Source organism: Diorhabda carinulata, chromosome 7, assembly GCF_026250575.1.
Source record: "Diorhabda carinulata isolate Delta chromosome 7, icDioCari1.1, whole genome shotgun sequence".
Taxonomy (NCBI): domain Eukaryota; kingdom Metazoa; phylum Arthropoda; class Insecta; order Coleoptera; family Chrysomelidae; genus Diorhabda; species Diorhabda carinulata.
Window position 1 is genome coordinate 4,673,442 of NC_079466.1, and position 19,504 is coordinate 4,692,945.

Below are 19,504 nucleotides of genomic sequence, written 5' to 3' on the forward strand. Positions count from 1 at the left end.
TATATGATTAATATTTATGAATAATATTTAATAATTTAATAGAATAACAAAATAATTGACATATAATTATAATTAATAGTGGTCAGTTAAAGCGATTAAACTTGAATTTTTTTCATAATAATTACCTACATAAAAAACTTGAGGTTTTAATGAAGATTTTTAAAATTATAAATCACAAAAACCTATGCCACAAAAAATATATTATAGGAATTAGTAATCACTTTTTTGGCCATATTTATGTCCTCGATTTTAGTTTCAGTTCGGTCACAAATGAATCATGTTTGTTTTATAGCACCATCAACTAATAAACAACCACAATACTCTGTGTACAATTTTATATAACAGTGATCTAATTCATTCAGCCATAATGAATGATTAGAAATGGAATGCACTACTTTATGCTTTGAAGACTTTTAACATTGTGGAAAATCAAAGTAAATGCAAAGACAATAATATACCTGCTCGCACAGCGCAGCTTATTGCAAAATGGATACTATTCCTATTCTACATCCCTTAAAAGGCGTAAAGGGAGGAAAGGAACTATTAATTTAATCAATTGCAAATTATTCTATCGATGTAATCCACACCTCATCTTTTTATTTTTGAACAATTGATATTTCACATCGAGCTCTCCTGTTGTCTGATGCCATCTGCTTGTTGATGAGTCCAGAATTTAGTTATTTTTTTAAAATCGTTACTAAGCTGGAATGTTTGGAATCGTTGGTTATGCTCCAACTGAATACACTATTCACTGCTACCACTACATCATCACTCACAATCACACTGTCAGTTTAGATAACCGAGTTCTCGGAAGACGATAATTTGGTTATCAAAACGCTTATCAGATAATGTGACTGACTCTGAGTCTTGGTGTAGTGTAAAAGTGTGCTCAGTATCAAAATTTCACTAAATTATTTCTCTTATTTCAGTAAGTATTATTTCAACTATAGAACCAGATAGTTGTATAATTCATGACATCAATTATGAGTAACCATTTCATCTTCTAAATTCCAAACTATCCTTCATTATACTTGCTATACTTTGATTGAAAGACCATTATTTTTCTCTAACAAATCCCTGAGGAGTACCACAGTGGCGTCCTTTAAGGTCGATGAAAAGACCTATAGAGAGCTTTTCACTGCTTAAATGTTCTATTTTAAGGTTGCTGATGTTTTCCACTTTGTTGCTAGTTAAATTATCCATTTAATCTATTTCTATAGTATAGTTGTATTAATTTGTTACTAATAATTTCTTTACTTTAGGAAGTGACTTCTTCCTCAAAGTCACTTCCTAAGATTAGACAATTTAAAAGCATCAGTGATACATTTTTCAATCTTAAAGATATAAAATATTTATTTTTTATAATTCTTATGCTTCTTATTTCTCTTATTCTTCTCACCATTCTTATTCCTGTTATCCTTTTCACTTTTCATATTCTTTTCATACTTCTTACTCTTATTCTTTTCATATTTCTTAATCTTATAATCTATTTAAATAATCAATAATAATCAAGTTGCTTAGGACCAAACAATCAAAGTCAATATTTCACTGAATGTTTCACTGTATAATACATTTTAGAATATTTGACGGATTTCTTAATAGAATTATATAACAAATGGTCTAAATGCAATTTTTCTTAATCTAAACTATACAAACAATCGTTAAAATTAAATTATCACTTTGGTGCCGTCCAGTTATTCACTGTTTATTTCCACTTTCACACTTTCACGTAGTATTTACTGCAAGTCTGAAGATTTCATTCTCTCTTCAGTCCTATTTTCAGGTCGTATTCTGCATCTATCCTACATTTGCTACTTTGAGGACCATATGCAGATTTACGTTTTGTATGTAGTATGGATTGGTTCTTTTCATGAGCGATTTTAGAATTTTAATTCTGTTTCCATATGGTATTTAATTTATTCATAATAAACTACGTTTTGATTATGCGTTGATTCAGTTTTATTTTCCAATTTTCTGTCCATTTGTTGAAGTGATTGTTGGCTCTTTCTAACTTCTGTGTAACTTCTTGTTTCTGTTGGTTGTTGTGAATATCTCCTGAATTCTCCACATGATTAACACACATAGGGAAACAATTGAAAGTACATGGTAAGACGCTGCAATGAGAATATATATCAAATGAGGCGGAGAAACAGGTGGGTTATTTATTAATACCAGAAAACTAATTACGTTGAATGTGGTAGTTTGGTATTTGATACGTCTTATTCATCATTATATAATCAGAACAGTACAGACAGTAATTGAATAAAAATATTACGAAACTAATATGTTAACAGTTGTGTTTTCTTTTTTATTAAATACAAAATGCTCAGAAACTCTCCAGCAAAACTCGACTACTACATTTAATTTTGTTCAAATTCTTTTTATTCTTGACAATGTAGGTATGTATAATTCCTAGATAACGTTACAATCTTCACAATATTCGCAAGCGTCTGAGTATTGGGGCTTTAGCTTTCATTCTTCTTTTCCACTTTCTTCGATCATTTGCTATATAGTTCATCCGCTGTATGATTACCTATTTGTTCCTCTTTTAGCTTTTTCAAAATAAACTCTTTTATTATCCTATCCATCCTCATTTTCTCTGCTATTATCCATATGTCTAGTTATTTTTCACTGCTGCTATTGGTATATAGTTTGCATAGACTAATTCATATCCATTCTTCTATGGTTTCTATCATCTTATCAGTGACAAGTATAAATAGAAGAGGACTAAGACTGTCTCTTTGTTTTACTCCAATCTCCATCATAAACTCAATCTATCTTCTTCCGTCTATTTGAACTCTTCCTCTCTTACGTTTCCATACATTCCTCTTGTCATCTATGCTATTTTTTTAGAGATATCTATTCTATTGAGACGAAGTCAGCTTTCAAATCGATGAATGTACTATATAAATCTCCAAAATGTTCTATTTTCCTTTCAGAAGAGAAAATGTATATTATTTTTAAACATTGGCTTAAAAAGCAGCGAAATTCATGGGTTAAGTATCGCATAAAGAGAGATTTAAGAGATCCGATTTAACCCAATAAATTTTCATCTGATTGGATGTTTTATTGAAGAACAGAAAAATTATATAGTTTTAAATAAGAACAAATATTGTACCATGCAAATATTGTGCATACGATTTATTTAAATATTTTGATGAAAATAAGACCAAGATATTCTTATCAAAAAAGCTAACCAATTAATTCTCTATAAACAAATAAAACAGAAGTTTTGTTTCTCCACCATTATGAACGACGTTTTAAGTTTAGAAATTACCTGTATTATAATTTTATCACTATATTCATAGTACCATTAAATTTACATGATTTACAATAAACAAACACATTTAGTATTTTCAGCTTACGTTTGTTATCTGTACCCTGTATATACAAACTGATTCACTCTAAGTTACTATCAAGAATTAAGCTTTACTGTTTTTTTTTCGCATTACATTGAATGTTGATTGGGTTCGAGTAACGAATGTTTTCGGAAATTCTATTTAAGTTTTTCGCAGCGATTTAATCCAATTACAAGTGTTGGTTTTAATTTCGACATTCGGCATATAATAAATAAAATAAAAATAGATCATTGAACCAACATTTGAAATGAATATAGCTGCTTCAAAATATCCATTCCGTGACATTAGTAGATTTAACTTAAATTGATTAAATAATAAGAAATGAAAATGCGTGAAAGGAGTTAACGATACAGAAATTGAATTTTGAAAATAACACGAAAAATTGCGGTGACAGACACTCGGATATTGTTTATCTCACCAGATGTTTATTATGTTTAAGTCAGTTCATAAGACTTACGTATATTCGAGAAAGTCTGCAGTTACATTATGCAGACTATCATTCAACAATAAGAATTACGCTCTGCCTCAATGAAAAATATTCTTCTTCCACTCGACTGATCGACGCCTGGCGCTTAGAATTCCAAAAGGACTTTTTATAAATTGTTTCTTTCATTCAATCAACCTAATATTCCCCATTAGACTTCATATTTAACCGATATACTCACGTCCCCCTACCTTTTGCTCTATTTTATGACACTCCCTCTTAGCTACTTCTTCACAGGAACCCAAGAGGGACACTTCCGATCCGACGATTGATCGAATCAATCGTCCACCTGACATCAACGCGACAACACCTCGAATCTACACCTAGCTTATCTCTAGCCAAGCTACACTGTAGCACGCACTTTATCGTATTTTATAACAGAAGATACCTAAAATCAAGAGCTACTAGCTACTTCAAAGTAGAAACAGTCAAAAATTAACTGATCTACTTTCGGGAAGTAAATCCCTGTAATAGTTACCCTCTGATAAAAACGAAAATAAGGAGTTGTTATCCACCATAATGGAAGGGAAGGAGTCTGATTATTACCTAAATATGATCAGGCAATTGAAAGGAGAATATCGGCTACTCATGAAGGTCTGTTGAAAATTATCATTTAATATGAGTATTTCAAGAAGAGAATATAACTATTAATCGCAAAAGGCTAAGATATTCAATCTATTTTTAATGAGAGAGTAATAAAATATGGAAGTATCCACAAGCCACAACCGTATCAGTTATTTCAGTAGAGACTTAAAATATTTTCGTATGAATATATCGGGTGTATACTATATATTTTCACCTAATTAACCTGTTTACAACTTCTAAGCAGCAGAAGGTAATTTTTCCAAAAAGTATGTTAGGAACATTGTGTCATACTTGTTATATAGGTAGAGATGTGAAACTTTTACACAATCTTAGATTCATAAGCGATTGTTTCATTATGAAAACTCATCAATATATTGGAATCGGAATCATAAATTTGAACTGTCGCAACCATATTTACAATGAGTGGATCAAGTAATATTGTTCAGCGTCCATATTTTCTTGTTTTTAATAGTTTGATTATTTGTCTTTCCTCAATTTTCAGGCCTTATATTATTCACAGCCTCCACAAACAACTGTTATTATAACGGCATACTACTAATCAATTCCACTGTGTTATCAATATTTTTACATAAATGTTTGCCTGTAAATGATTCACATATTGATGTTTTTTCACAAACTGTTGAAGGATCAATTTTTCACGGTTTACGTGCTCCTTCTAAATCTTTCATAATCACACTAGAATTCACAATAGACCGCACACTGCACCTTGCAAGGTGCAACAAAAATAAACTGTTCAGAATACACAACTTGGACCTCCTCATCAAATGGAAAAACCTTCAATCGGATTTCAGATAAAGTTTGTTGGATAGAGATTTTTAGAATTGGAATAAAGCAAAATTTCCAACCTTTATTGGAAAATAGGTTTCTACTTATTGAAAACAAATAACTAGAGCTTATCTTCTTGTATATAAAATAGAATATAGCCACGAAACAATCTTCTAGTGAGTCACATACAGTCAAACTGACGCAAGATGAACCCAAAAGAAAACGAAGAAAAATACTCGGTATATCACAAATACATTCAGTTCGGTATTTCCGAAGAGATAGCATCCCAAGGAAAAGAAGGAGAATCAAACAGAGAAGAAATCTCATGCTGAAATGGCTACAGCGAAAATACAAGAACATCAAAAAAAATTTCGATTGGATCCAATGTATTTAGTGCAATGACATACCAATATTGCACTAGAGACAGAGATACAGGGACTATTGTGATATTTGCGGCAATAAATAATGAATCGGAAGTAAACTAATAAACATAATTTTACTTCATCATCTCACCCGCGTATTGTTTTTCTATTCTCTTAAATAGATGAGTATTTAATCCACTTCAAATTTTTATTCACCAGCTACCCCGAAATTGCCTTGAAGTTAAGACGATATAAATATTTTGATGTGTGTGATGAATAGTCATTTGGATGGGAAAGTAAAAATATCCACTTTTTGAATAATACCAATATTTCTTCATCATTGTCATTTTAATTGATATGCAGGTATACAAATTCTTATATTAAAGATAATCACTTCAATTACATATTATGAGAGTATATAAGTTTTTTTTTAAATTTCCCAGCCTTAAACTGTTGTTCAAATCAGTTTTTTAATCTCTGTAATAATAATTTAGGATTGATTTTTTCCGATTATTTATAGTTAAAAATATTATTCCAAACATTATAAACGTTAGTTGAATATATATATAGAAAAATATTTAGAACAATATAATTTATTTTAACGCAGCAATTTAAACATAAGGTACGTTGTACTATTTCTAAAGAAATCCAAAAGGTGTTTTCGTATTGCAAGCGTCGAAATATCCAACTATTTTTATAGCCGTAGTTTACCAATCTTCCTTTTATCAAACCGATCAATAAACTCTTCTTTTTATAGGTTTAATGGGACAGGAGTTCGAATTACACCATCTCTTTCCAACTAAAGCGAGTCGAAGCCATCAACCGACATCAGACAAAACCCCGCCTTTTTATTTCAAAGAATGCAATCCCTCCCTAACTGCATGGTGCACGATAATCTATTTTTGGAATACCTGACCAAAAACCGGACAATAGTTGTGAGGTTTATGTCCATCCATCCGTGTTTTCGTTTACGATATAGTACCGAGATGGAGCCAGGTATATCGGATGCCTGTTTATATTTAAATAGTAGATTTTCTACAACCACACCCAGACTATAGAATTCCGAACATTATGGCACATAAAATGGAAAATCCTGCCCACAAGTCGCGGGGAAGCCGCCCTCGATAGTGCGTCGGCGTGGCGTCGATTCGGATACCGCCGGGACGCTATCAAACACTATCACTCCAGATCGTCTGGCAGCCCTAGTCAGTTGGTTACGACGTCTACACGAAGCAACACCTGTCAACAAAAACCGTAAGTTTATTTGTTTATGCATGCCTACCAGTATCTCAATTCCAAATAAATAATATAACCATACAGAGAATGTGTAAAAAGTTATTTACTTCTTCAATGTAGAAACCCTTTAAATCTATCTCAATTCGAATGAACATAACCAGGGAGATATAAACTTCCCCCTGAGTGTCGTAAAATTTCGAAGGGTTCAAGGTTCTCTCGGGAATTCTATTCGATTTCAAGTAGGGTGAATTTCTTTAATTTATTAGACGTAGACGCAGCGTTAATTTTCTTTTTTTTCGTTTTTGCAGAACTTGCAAACGGGATCTCGAGCAGATGAAGACATTTGATGATTTAATGTAAACCCCCTGTACGTATACTGAATGTATCCTGAGTGTTTTCTGTCCGGTATACCTTCAGTATACGTAACAGGAGGCCGCATTTCTACAAGAACATCTTCGTCAGCGAACAGGAAGTATCTCCACCTAAATATTTTACATAAAAATTTTCAACAACAACCGCTGCAAGATTTTTATTGCAATGGTTCATGTTTTACAAAGATTTTTAGTTAATTATCAATTAAATTCATGTTAATGTTGGAATATATAGAAATAGCAACAGTTTGTGTAAAGTAGATATAAATATTTATATCTAACGTTGTTTAGCAATACATTACCACTGTGAAAACAATACACCTCATACAAATAGAGATTAACAAATGTTGTTTTGAATATTTTACTCACATACCTACTATTGTTAATGATTCAAGCTTAAGTTTATTTACATATGGCACAAATATGTTTTGCATTAATTATTTACGTTATTTGAGCGTAGTTTAAAATTAATTGCACCCTTAACTTGTTTAATATGTGAGAAGAACTTTCCTTCTTTCTAATAATAAAATGTTCTTATTCGTATTTAGTTTGGAAACTATTTTAGGATAAATTATTATATTCATGTATAATTGGATGAAATACATAATTAATTATTAGATAAATATAAAAAATTTATCAAAGTTTTGACACTATTTATGTATATGTTATAATGATTATAGTTAACATTGGGTATTAACATTTAGACAGCTTACAATTTAAAGAATATTCTGTCAGTGAAGATAAATTGAAAATAAATTGTAATTTGGTATTCAAAATAATGTACAGTGAAAATTTGGTACTATTTTGTGAACTATTCATGAATTTTGTATAACTATGTTAATAAATATTACAATACCTCAAGATTTTGATATATTTGATAAGTATAACGTTGTGGTGATGAAATATCATAGTGCAGTACTAACGGAATCAACAGAAAAATAATTAATAAACCTGAATATCTTCGGTTTATTTACATTTAAGGACGAAATATATAAACAATCTAATCCCGGTTACAAGGAGAGGTTTATATCAAAATTGCTGTAGCACAATTAATGATGAGTTATGCTAATTAATCTCAATACAATTATCAAATTATTTTTCCGTTATACATATTTATGCTGAACCAAAAAATGGAGAATATGAACCAAATACCCACTTCCTTTTCTTAAAAAACTTGAATTCATAATTGGAAATAAATAAAATAATGAAATTATAGGAAAACTGTAGGAAACTATAACATAAAAACGCAACGGTACACAGACTAACTCACTAACTCCTCAAAATATGCAGAGCTCAATTCATTTCATCTCAACAAAGATCAGTCCTTAGTTTAGATGCATAACTATTGAAAAGACTTAAACTACATAAAGAGAAAATAATTTACTTGTAAAAATGATATTCAAAAGTGAATTACCAGATGCCTGGTAATTATTAAATACTGTTTACATAGGTCAAACATCTTAATAGTAGGAAAATAGATTATGAAGTGATAATAATATGAGGAAATCAATGAAAATAACAGAAAATACATATATTTGATTGAAACAATAATTTTTTCTATACATTCCATGGTATCCATAAATGTTTCTTTTCTCTATATTAAGAATTAAAATGCAGATATTTTTGGATAGAATATCATCTATAAATAATGTAAATTGTATTTAATTTTCGTATGATAAATAATCTATTAACACGGTAACTGCCTGCCTAAATTTAAAAGAAATTTGCACCGGGTTCTACATGCTAACCAATTTTTTGTCTTAGAATATTAACATAATGTCCATCACTTATGGTATACGTGGCTTTTGCTTGTGCAAGCTCTGTTGTTTGATTCTTATTCGGCACGTATACATCAACTTCGTCCAAAAATGACAAAGCTTTATAATGACCATGTTCAATATTAAAGAAGGTTAGATTTTTACAGAACAACCAAAACGAAATGTTGGTCACGGAGTAAACTTCCTCCTGTTATATACAAAACATACTTATGTTCAGAAAAAAGTACACGACAGATAGAGTCCGAATTTCTAATTGCCTGCAATAATGGACACCATCAGATCTAATTCATTTTTGATATATGAGATCAAATGGAAGCTCTCTAAGTATGAAACGGTGCAGTAAATTATTAGGAAATGCATTTTTACTAGAATACACAATAAACAAGTTATAATACCAACGCTCAAATCAAATCACGCAACTTTTCTAAAACGCAGTCAAATGGGATGGATTCTTCAGAAATACACTACCAAAAAACAAAAAATAGAGAAAGTACACTTAACGAGGCAGGTGAAAATATTTATATGGGAAAATTTTCAAAAGCAGCCTGTAATAATGCTGTAAAAATACCAAATGGTTGAGTTATGTATGTCGAGTTTGTAAGAAATAGTTATTTTCCTAACAAGTGCGGAAAGTGATAATTTACGCATGAATTAGGAACCAAGTATAGAACCAAGAAGTATACAAACCCATTTTTCAAAAATTATTTTATTCCAACAAACATAATAGTATACAAATCTTTAACTAAAAACTACTAATTATTATAAATATTAATATTGAAAACACAATTTGTTGTATTCTGTAGACTAATAAGAATTGCCGGTCCAGTGGAGTTATTTGGTTTAATGTGGTTTAATTTAGAAGAAGATTGTACTTATTCGGTCACTTCCAAGACGTTTTGAACAACTTTGGCGTTTTAGTAACAATTACACGCCTGGATTGTCATAGCAACTGATATCAAACCCGGCTGGTTTGATAGTTGTTTTGTTACACTCCTTTGAAGAATGTACAAGGTTATATAAAAAATATCTTTATTATTTTATATTTTCAAAAAATTAAAAATGCTACAAAAAGCTAGAAAAGGTTTAAATTTTATTTGATGGACTATTTCGTAAATATTTATTTACCTGTAGTAACAATAGTTATAACCTCCGAAGTAAAAAACGATCTAATAAGGACAAAATTTATATAATTTTACTTTCCCGCACCAGTGCGGGAAAGTTACACTTTGGAAACTAAAATGCGTGCGGGAAAGTGGGTTAAAACGCACGGTCGTAGAAAAAATTTATTTCTATTACTGCTGTGTAATAGTTTAGATAATGTTAAAAATTAAATATGGCTGCCGCGTGTACATAGGTACATAGCAAGTAAACTTTGTCTCCTTTAAAGGACATAGGAAGGTGGTTTTAAATAGACTATGTCCATGTATCCATGGGAGTGTTGAGACGAACAGTAGCAAGGGGCCATTCCTGATCGTCTTCTACTATAGGCCCTTTATTGATTTTGTGATTGCGTTGTCTGTCGTAAAACATAAAACTTGAACCTTAACCTTTACCTGTATCAACTTGAAAAAAAGAACGAAAGAAAATGTTAATGTTTAAATTAATAATGTAGTAACTTTGTTTACAAGCTGTACTACTGATTAAGTTATAACATGAGGCTTAAAAGCTAGGACAAACAACATACAAGAAGTAAAGAAATAGATAGGTAATTCTAAAAAACTGGAACTATGTATGGAGACAGATATTGGTAGCGTTGTCAAAAATTTAGTTTGTTGTCCAATTTATGGTGATAAAAAATGCGAAATAAACTGTAACCAAAATAAATAAATAGAAATATTCCAGGTATTCAGAGTGAGTTTTATGTTTGGAACACCTCAATTATCTCGCAAATAGCTATTATGATTTTTATAATTTTTTGTGTACAAGGGTCTAGTGATACGGCCGGTATTAAGGTGGTATTCACATTGTTGTCAGATCTTTCTGTACATTTCTCGCTTTTCGAAATCCTCAAGAAATACTTATTATTTTTCATCTATGTTTCCTATACCTAAATGCTTTAATTTCGGAGTTATAGCCACATTTGCGTTATCTCCGCCGTAGTTAAAATAATACATTTAGGTGGCTATGACAATAACAAATTTGACGTTTCAATGATTATTATTATTGTTGAAGTTTATTGAAAGTCACAATGGATCGTTGATATTCTAATGATATTAGGATATGGCGATAGGCGTAGTCAACAAGAAACCTGTGATATGTTCAATAATTTATATACTAATCGAAATCCCATAACAAGATATACTCTCAGTAAATTAGTAAAAAAGTTTAACGAAATTGGATCGGTGAAAGATTTATCCAAATCAGGGCGCAGAAAAACTGCTTCGACTGAAAAGAAATCTTTAGATGTTTGTGTCTTGTTAGAAGACGATCCACATTTGGGTACTAGACAAATATCGAGGGAACTTAATATTTCACAAACATCCGCAATGAAAATTTCACATGATAATAAATTCCATCCATACAAAGTAACGTTGGTTCAAGAGTTGTCAGATGACGATTTTGATAGATGTGAAGAGTAATGATGGAAAAATTTTTTAAGTAATATTTAGTTTTGAAATGAGGCCCCTTTTTGTAATAATGGAAACGTAAATCGGTATAATTGTAGATACTGGTCACGTAACAATCCTCGTTTGATGCTTGAATTCCACACCCATTATCCCGAAAAGTTGTATGTATGGCTGGAATAATAGGCGACAAAATAATTGGTCCCTTTTTCATTGAGGGTAACTTTAATGGTCCGGCGTATTTAGATTTATTGGAAAATAATATTTTACTTGAGTTGGCTCGGATATTTCCAAATCCAAGAAAGTATTCTGAATTAAATTTGAAAAAACTTCATTATTAGAAATTTTCAGACAATAACAATATGCCAAACGACAATATTTGGCTACAATACGATAGTGCCCCACCTCACTATGCGTAGCATAGGCAATACCTAAGTAATCTGTTTCCCAGGAGATGGATTGGAAGACGTGGTTTTATCGAATGGCATCCGCGATCACCCGAAATGAATTCTTAAGACTATTTCCTGTGGGGTCACTTAAAAAACATCGTTTATAGAATTAAACCTGCCAATATCTATTCAGGAATTAAAAGATAGGGTTACCACAGAAATATTGAAGTAAGTGGACAACATTTTGAGCATCTGGTGTAATCGCCTTTAATGTATGTTTTCTAAAATTTATAATTTTTCTGCTTCACAAATGTGGATCTACTTCTAACATGACACAAACTTTTAAAGATGTGTCTTCAGCTATTGTAGGTGTTCAGCATCATGATTTGGATAAATATTTTGCTGCACCAGTTTCGTTAAACTTTTTACTAATTTACTGACACTAGACCTTTGTACAAGATTTGTATTAGCATATAAATTATTAAAGTATATTCAAATTAAACGAGTTTATTCAATCGTAACCATCTGAATGTACAATATTTATTGTAACTTTGGGGGAGATACCTACTGTAAATGTAAAATGTAAAAATAATCATCATTTCTTAAGGATTTCTAAAAACATATATATACTTAGGGTGATCCATTTAAAATATAACAAAGCTAATTATTTTTCTGGAAAAGGAAGGCCGTTTCCGAGATAATTGAGGTTCCATACATAAAACTCCCTCTATATAAAGGCTGATTATTTGGAACTTTGGAAACTGATTATAACAGGTTTAAAGTTTCCTACTAGGGATGATAGATTAGGTATTCCTCAAAGATGGAAAAATCCTTATATTAATAAACTCATCACTAAACCTATGGTAAAAGAGGTTGCGGAGAAACTGTCATAACGATACCTTGTGATCTAAAGCCACCCATACGCTTGCTGTTACAAATTCAATTTTGATTAATATAGTTAAAAGATAATAATGTTTATATCATGTGGTATGCATGGTATATATGGTAACTCAAAATCATGTTGAATATTCTATTATACATTTTATAACTTTTTAATGTGTTTATCACTATTAAGCATTTCTTAATCCGCTGCTTAAAAACTCCGAATATATATATATATATATATATATATATATATATATATATATATATATATATATATATATATATATATATATATATTCCGAACTTTCGAATACTTATCATCATCGGGCACCGAAATTATGATTATGGTACAATGTATAAAATTTGAAAAGTATTTAAACTGATTGATTGAGGATTGTGGCGTGTTGAAATTTATTCTTTTTTAACAAAATTATCAAATTCTTAAGCCTTAAAGATCAATATTATCAATATTCAGTTTGATTTGTGACATAAATATGGACTTGATTATTACCAATGTCCAGCTTCATTTATAACGATCTAACTTAATCTAACCCATGAAAATTCAATACATATCTATTTGAGTTAAAAAAATGATCAAATTCATGAGATTCAAAAATCAATATGAAAGTGGATACGGGATATCGATCTATCGATTTTGGTTGCTATTGTTATGAAATAGATATATTTAGATTTATTTCCATGGAAAATGGTATTTTAAACTGAATTTGCATGAATATATTTATATTATGTCAGTGCGACAGGCAAGTACCGTCTGATTTGTTTATTATTCCTCAACTGTGAATTATTTCTTCAGTATTTATGATTGTAGTTCAGTCCCAGTTAGCCCTGTGATACTCAGGAACGTGCTATGATTTATACTTTTTGGACCAAACATCATTTTGTGAAGTTCGTATACGAATTGTTTTCGTTCTCGAAAATTCAGATTTGTGAGTTTTGAAATGAGTTAAACCAATAAAATATCGGTTAATACTTGAGTATTTATATAGTCCAGGCAAAAGTAACCGTACCATTGCCGCCGAATTGAAAATACTTCGACGTATCGTAGACTACAACGTGATATGCATCAACCAGGAGCTTTGGAAAACTTTTAGTTTAGACATGGAGAATTGGAATCGAAGAATCACCCTTGAAAATTGAGATTCGATTTTTTCTTTTTTGGCAACTCAGATCTTTGGTAAAGATTGGCAGTGAACCTTCCATAGGACGGAAGTGGGAGAGAGTTTGATGGATACATAATATTTCCCCGGTGTTATTAATTGATAATTGGACTTGGAATTTGGAGTATGTGGGATAAGGTTGGTTAATTGAATGAAATGAGTTAACTGTCTTGGAATATTTTTTATTTTTATGTAAAAGTGAGCTTGCAGAATAGCGTTTTGTTTTTCGGTGCACAAACACTGCTTGCGTCGGGTAATTTAGTGTGCAGCTTTGTATATTCTTTATCAATTGAAGAGTTGAAAGACACTGGAGACTGGAGAAGTAGTTTTATTTTTCATTATTCCAACTCAGAATTTGCTTTTAGCTCACAACATTTTGACCACCAAAAGTTTTCTAATCTGCAAACATCTATCCATTGCTGGCCAACTCTGAATAAAAATACCTTTATGTAACATTTTCTCTTTAGTTTGAATAGAAGAATTCACCTTATTGATAGCTCACATTCCGAAACACTGTTAGATTTTGTCTCCATCTAATTATCGACTTATTTGATGCATTTATAGATTTCAATTCCAAAAGTCCCCTAAGAGGTGGAGATCATTGTGAAATATTCCATTTATTCAATTGAAACTCTCTAATTTTAGACTAGAACTTAATAGAAAAATTCATGGAAATTCATTAAACTTCAACAAAAATAATCTTCTCTTTTTGCGGATTTTTCAAAAAACCCAATTGAAAGCCACAATGTAAGCTTGCCTTTTTTGATTGCCATAGAATGGGAAAACACATTTCAACAACTTTGTTGAAAATCATCATAGAGACAAGAACAAAGTACGTTCTAAAGACCTCTAGCTTACTTTACAAGTAGTTTTTTGGAAATACGACCACAAAATAAAAAATTTTAACTAACCGTGGGTTTCTAGGTTACTTGTTGAAATTGATGAAATTCTTAATCGAGTTATATATAAAGCTTCTAATAGAACTATATAAATCTCCGGGATGTTCTCATCAAATTGTGCCTGAATACTTGCCGTTGACATAAAAAATTGCGTTTTCTCTTGACTCTAACAAATCTCCTCAGTATAAGTTTACATAGTTTTTAAGATGCGTTTTACGTGGAAAGTGATTATAAATAAAGAAAGTAATGGGAATATATCGAGGATATTAAGTTATATTTTTGTGCGCAAATCAAAATTATGTTGTTTCGAGGGGCTCTCAAAAATTTCAAGAACATTGTCCGAAAGTACACGAATTTATTTTTCCTTTTCGTGTCGAGACTATCTCAAAAGATAAACAGAACACAAGACGAACACAATTCTACATATACATACATACAAACTATTGAAGGAGATGAGTTTTAAGTTTTAAAGGTTGCTTGAAAATTGAGAAAATTTAAAAATGTTTAAAAGTTATAGGGACCTCCCTCTTTTAGAACGAGGGATTATTGACTTCTTATTGTAATTGCAAATGGATATATTTGATAAATTTATGTTACAAATCACAATTTATACACGCATAAATTGTGTTTTTAAGCTTATCCAATAATATATTGAAATAATATATACAAGTTCTGATTCAAAATCAAAATTAAAGATAACAAAGTTGATGGAGATTTACGATATAAACAGAAGTGGCCACTGATATTTATTATCTTTAATCTCATTCTACAAAGTGGTTTTTATATATAAATCAAAATAGATATAAACGTTTTGTCATAAATAAAAAAAAAATACAACACATGAATAATTCGAAGTACGCTTATTTAGAAATAAGATGAATATCCCATCGAATCAGAATCCATTAAATAAAATATTGTTCAAACGAATTTTCAGTATTTCAGTTCTCACAGCAAATTCTAGTTTATAATGTCTATCAACTGAAAACTAACGTATCTAAATAGAAGAATGTGTGTTGGGAAGTGAAAAAAATAATCGTAATTAAATGTATAATGTCTGTTCGATTCTAAGTTTGTTGAAAAATAAACCCATCGGATCATTTTCCTATAACTACCATAAAACAACTACCCAGATGCGCAAAAACTCGCGAAATAAAATTGACAATAATGTACGAATGACTAATAACTGAGAATAATTAACCCATATCAAATACTACCAAATCACAATCTATTCAACAACTTTTGCATCGTTTGAAAACATTAAATGTCAATGTCAAAACGACATAAAGACGGTTAAGGGTGGTCATATAATAAGACCTTTTAATTATATTAAAAAAATCAATCAGTCTTGGTCTTGGTGATTAACGTATACTAATTTGATGATAATTCCTTATCAATAGCTCAAAACTCATTCTCTAATCGCAGCGAACTATCTGAATAAAATTCAGTACTTGTGCTTTTTGAGAAATAGAAAATTTACCTTAGTTGTACTCTGTATTAACCAACGAGATTTTAACGGCCATGTACGCCTAAATAATTTGTTCTGTAAAATCGACAAAGAATCGCGATAACGATATCCATGCTTTCCCATTCGTTCGAAGAACGTTTTTCCATTTTTTATTTGAGGTTCGAACCTATTGCGTATGCCGCCACCCATACGTTGTTCTTGAAACCATTCATACATCTTTGTGCAAATGAAACTTCTCAACAACTCAAAAGTACATACTCTTCCGCTATCCACAAACTCTTAAATAACTACAAATAAGTGAGTTCAGTTCTAAATTATTCAAACTACGAGTATCTCCACTTCAGAATAAAAAAAGAGAAGTGGTGGTTTCATCAATAACCAGAGCAAATTTTAGAATTCCGTCATCTTTAAAACATTCTTAACTATCTCAAAATTCAATATCGGTAATAAATACCTATTAAACAGAACCTATTGGCCAAGAGAAATGCTATACAATCACTGCAATCGGACTTTGAATCGAGTCACAAATGATTATCACCAGCAACAACATACAAGTAATATTTAGAGTAGACAGACGGAAGCAGAATGTTGAGATTGCAATGCGTGGATAATGTCTCTTCTCCCATTAGCAAAAAAGTAATATAACAACAGAAAACGAACTAAATATATTACGTGCAGCAATTAAACTACGGATATTCAACAACACAAATTACGAAATTTTGAAGACAACAAAAGCCATCTTGGAAACCATACGAAGCTAATCTACTTGTCAACCCATTTAGAACCACGGTTAAGAATCATCATATATGCCAAAATGATGAATTCCTTAGAGCTGTGTTTTCATTTTGTAAAATAAACATTTGTTCTGTGCAATATCGGGTCTATAAATGCAGTCTAGCACAATCGATTCGAGCAGTTGAATATTTGTGTTGCAATAACTGTCTTTCATTCCATCTCCAGGACGCTTATATGGAACTGTCCAGTCACCGTTCGGCTGACAGGAACATATTCACGATCAACAATGCAGTGGAAATTGAAAAAACGATCCACGTTGCTTTCAGTCGTAAATTAGATATTTTTTACTAACTGCAGAATTTATTTGAGGTTGTTTAGATCATACTAAAATACCCAGGTCTCTGAACGTAGAATTTGCGGGGAAATTCCGCCAAATTTCACATTGACTCACGACACGTTGCTTGTAATATGAGGCATTCTTTTGCATGACACTACTAAAACATACTCTTTAGAGAAATACGCACAAAATTCAAACCAAACACCCAAGTAACATCGTGCTTGAAGTATAACTGAAAGAAGGATCCAAACACAATTTGTACTTCCCTTTGATGGTATAAAACATACTATCAAACATTCCTGCTATCGTGGACTTCTGAGAAACTCATGGTTACATGGAAAAGCCAATATAAGCACATTGCTGGCTTTCTTACGTGATTAAGAGTCCTTTAAGAGGTTTTCTTTAAATCGTAGTAAATTGGCGCTCTATATCTTACTGTACGTTCAAGAGAAAAATTCGTAATGTGTTGCAATATATCTGTATTCGATGAGTTGTGATTATTTTCTCTTCGTCTATAGTACAGTATAGTACAAATAAATTCTCTTTATCCACATTTGATAACACCAGAATTATTATAAACTATAATTAATATTAATACATTATAAATGAGCTTGGAAACGATATTCGGAATTTTATATAATAGAAAGAGACACTTTGTGAATCCAATTTAGCAAATTATTTGGTTTCTCTAGCATTTATATTCACTTCAAAATTAATTTTCAACATTCGATCAAAAATATCTCTCCACTCGTTTTCTTTGTAGCGTCTCGGCTGATAAGCTACGTCATCAGCGCCGAAAGCCTGACTAGAGAATTAGTTACGTAGAACCTATTGTTTTTACGCCTTTGTTGTTATATGCATTTTTTGAAATGTCAAAATATATAATATAAATAAGTTATTGTGCCAAAATGTACAAATACGGCAAAGTATAAAGTATTCATTATTATGACAAAACGACTACATTACAACGATTACATGTAATCCGTTTTGTGAAGATCATTTCGAGGTAAGTTAATTTTAAAAGGTACCTAATAGAGTATTTTCAGAGCCTGCTAAGTTTTACCTCATATTTTTATGTGTCAGCAGTAAGGTTCCCAGTCTATCAAACTGAAAAAGGTGCTGTAGCGAAAAGACATCGCGTAGTAATCCTGCAACAAATGTCACAAATACTTCAAAAGCAGGGAAGTAGGTTAAGTAATGGTAGTGGAACTAATGAAGACGATCCCTCTGCTCTTTCTTCTCCTTTCTCCTTCTTGTATGATAAGTTTAAAACCTGTTTCCTCTTCAGTTTCAGTCTCCTGGATCCAGATTGTAACACCATCTCTTTCTCGGTAGACCAATACTTCTTCTGCCTCTTAGCGATATATCCCTTGCGATACGCACTAGTCTTTCGCTTGTCATTCTGCTAATGTGACTATTCCATTCTTGTTTTCGTTTTAGCACCCAGTCAATTACATTTCCTACCTTGCACATATTTCTCATATTTTCAGTTCTTTCTCTGTCTAAAAATATTTTCCTTGCTATTTTCCTGAGCACTTTCATTTCCGTTGTCTCTAGTAGTCTTTTTGTATCGGGTCTTGTCTCTGCTATGTATATCATTATAGGTCTAAGTGTTGTTTTATATATTCTGCTTTTTGTTTCTTTTGTAAGATGTTTATTTTTCCTGGGTGTGCTGTTAGGCATCCTGCTACTTTATTTGTTTTGAAGACCTGCTGTCGCACCTCATTCTCAACATCTCCATAGCTCGTAATGTCTATTCCTAAATATACAAATTTTAGGACCTGTTGTATTACATGACCACCAATTTCTATTTTGCAGCGTATAGGTTCCTTAAACGTTTTCATGCATTTTGGTTTTTTCAGTTGAAATTATCATATTGTAGGATATAACTACAGTGTTGAAGATGTGTACTAGTCTCTGGAGATTATCCTCGGATTCAGCGAATAAGTACGGCATCATCCACGTAGCAAAGTATTATTAACCTATCCAAAAACACTTTGAACTTATTACCTTGATGCTTTTAAACCTCGGATTTCTATTTAGGACAAGTTATCTGATGGACCCCGAACAATCTCCTGCTGAATTTTCATC

General features: G+C 31.3%; 1 protein-coding gene across 1 annotated transcript; it reads right to left on the minus strand.

Annotated features, from left to right (window-relative positions):
* Window positions 1-18,703: 18,703 nt before the first annotated feature.
* On the minus strand, window positions 18,704-19,096 carry LOC130896542 (uncharacterized). Its single transcript, XM_057804724.1, has one exon. The coding sequence runs from the start codon at window positions 19,094-19,096 to the stop codon at window positions 18,704-18,706; it is 393 nt and encodes a 130-aa protein (XP_057660707.1).
* Window positions 19,097-19,504: the final 408 nt, after the last annotated feature.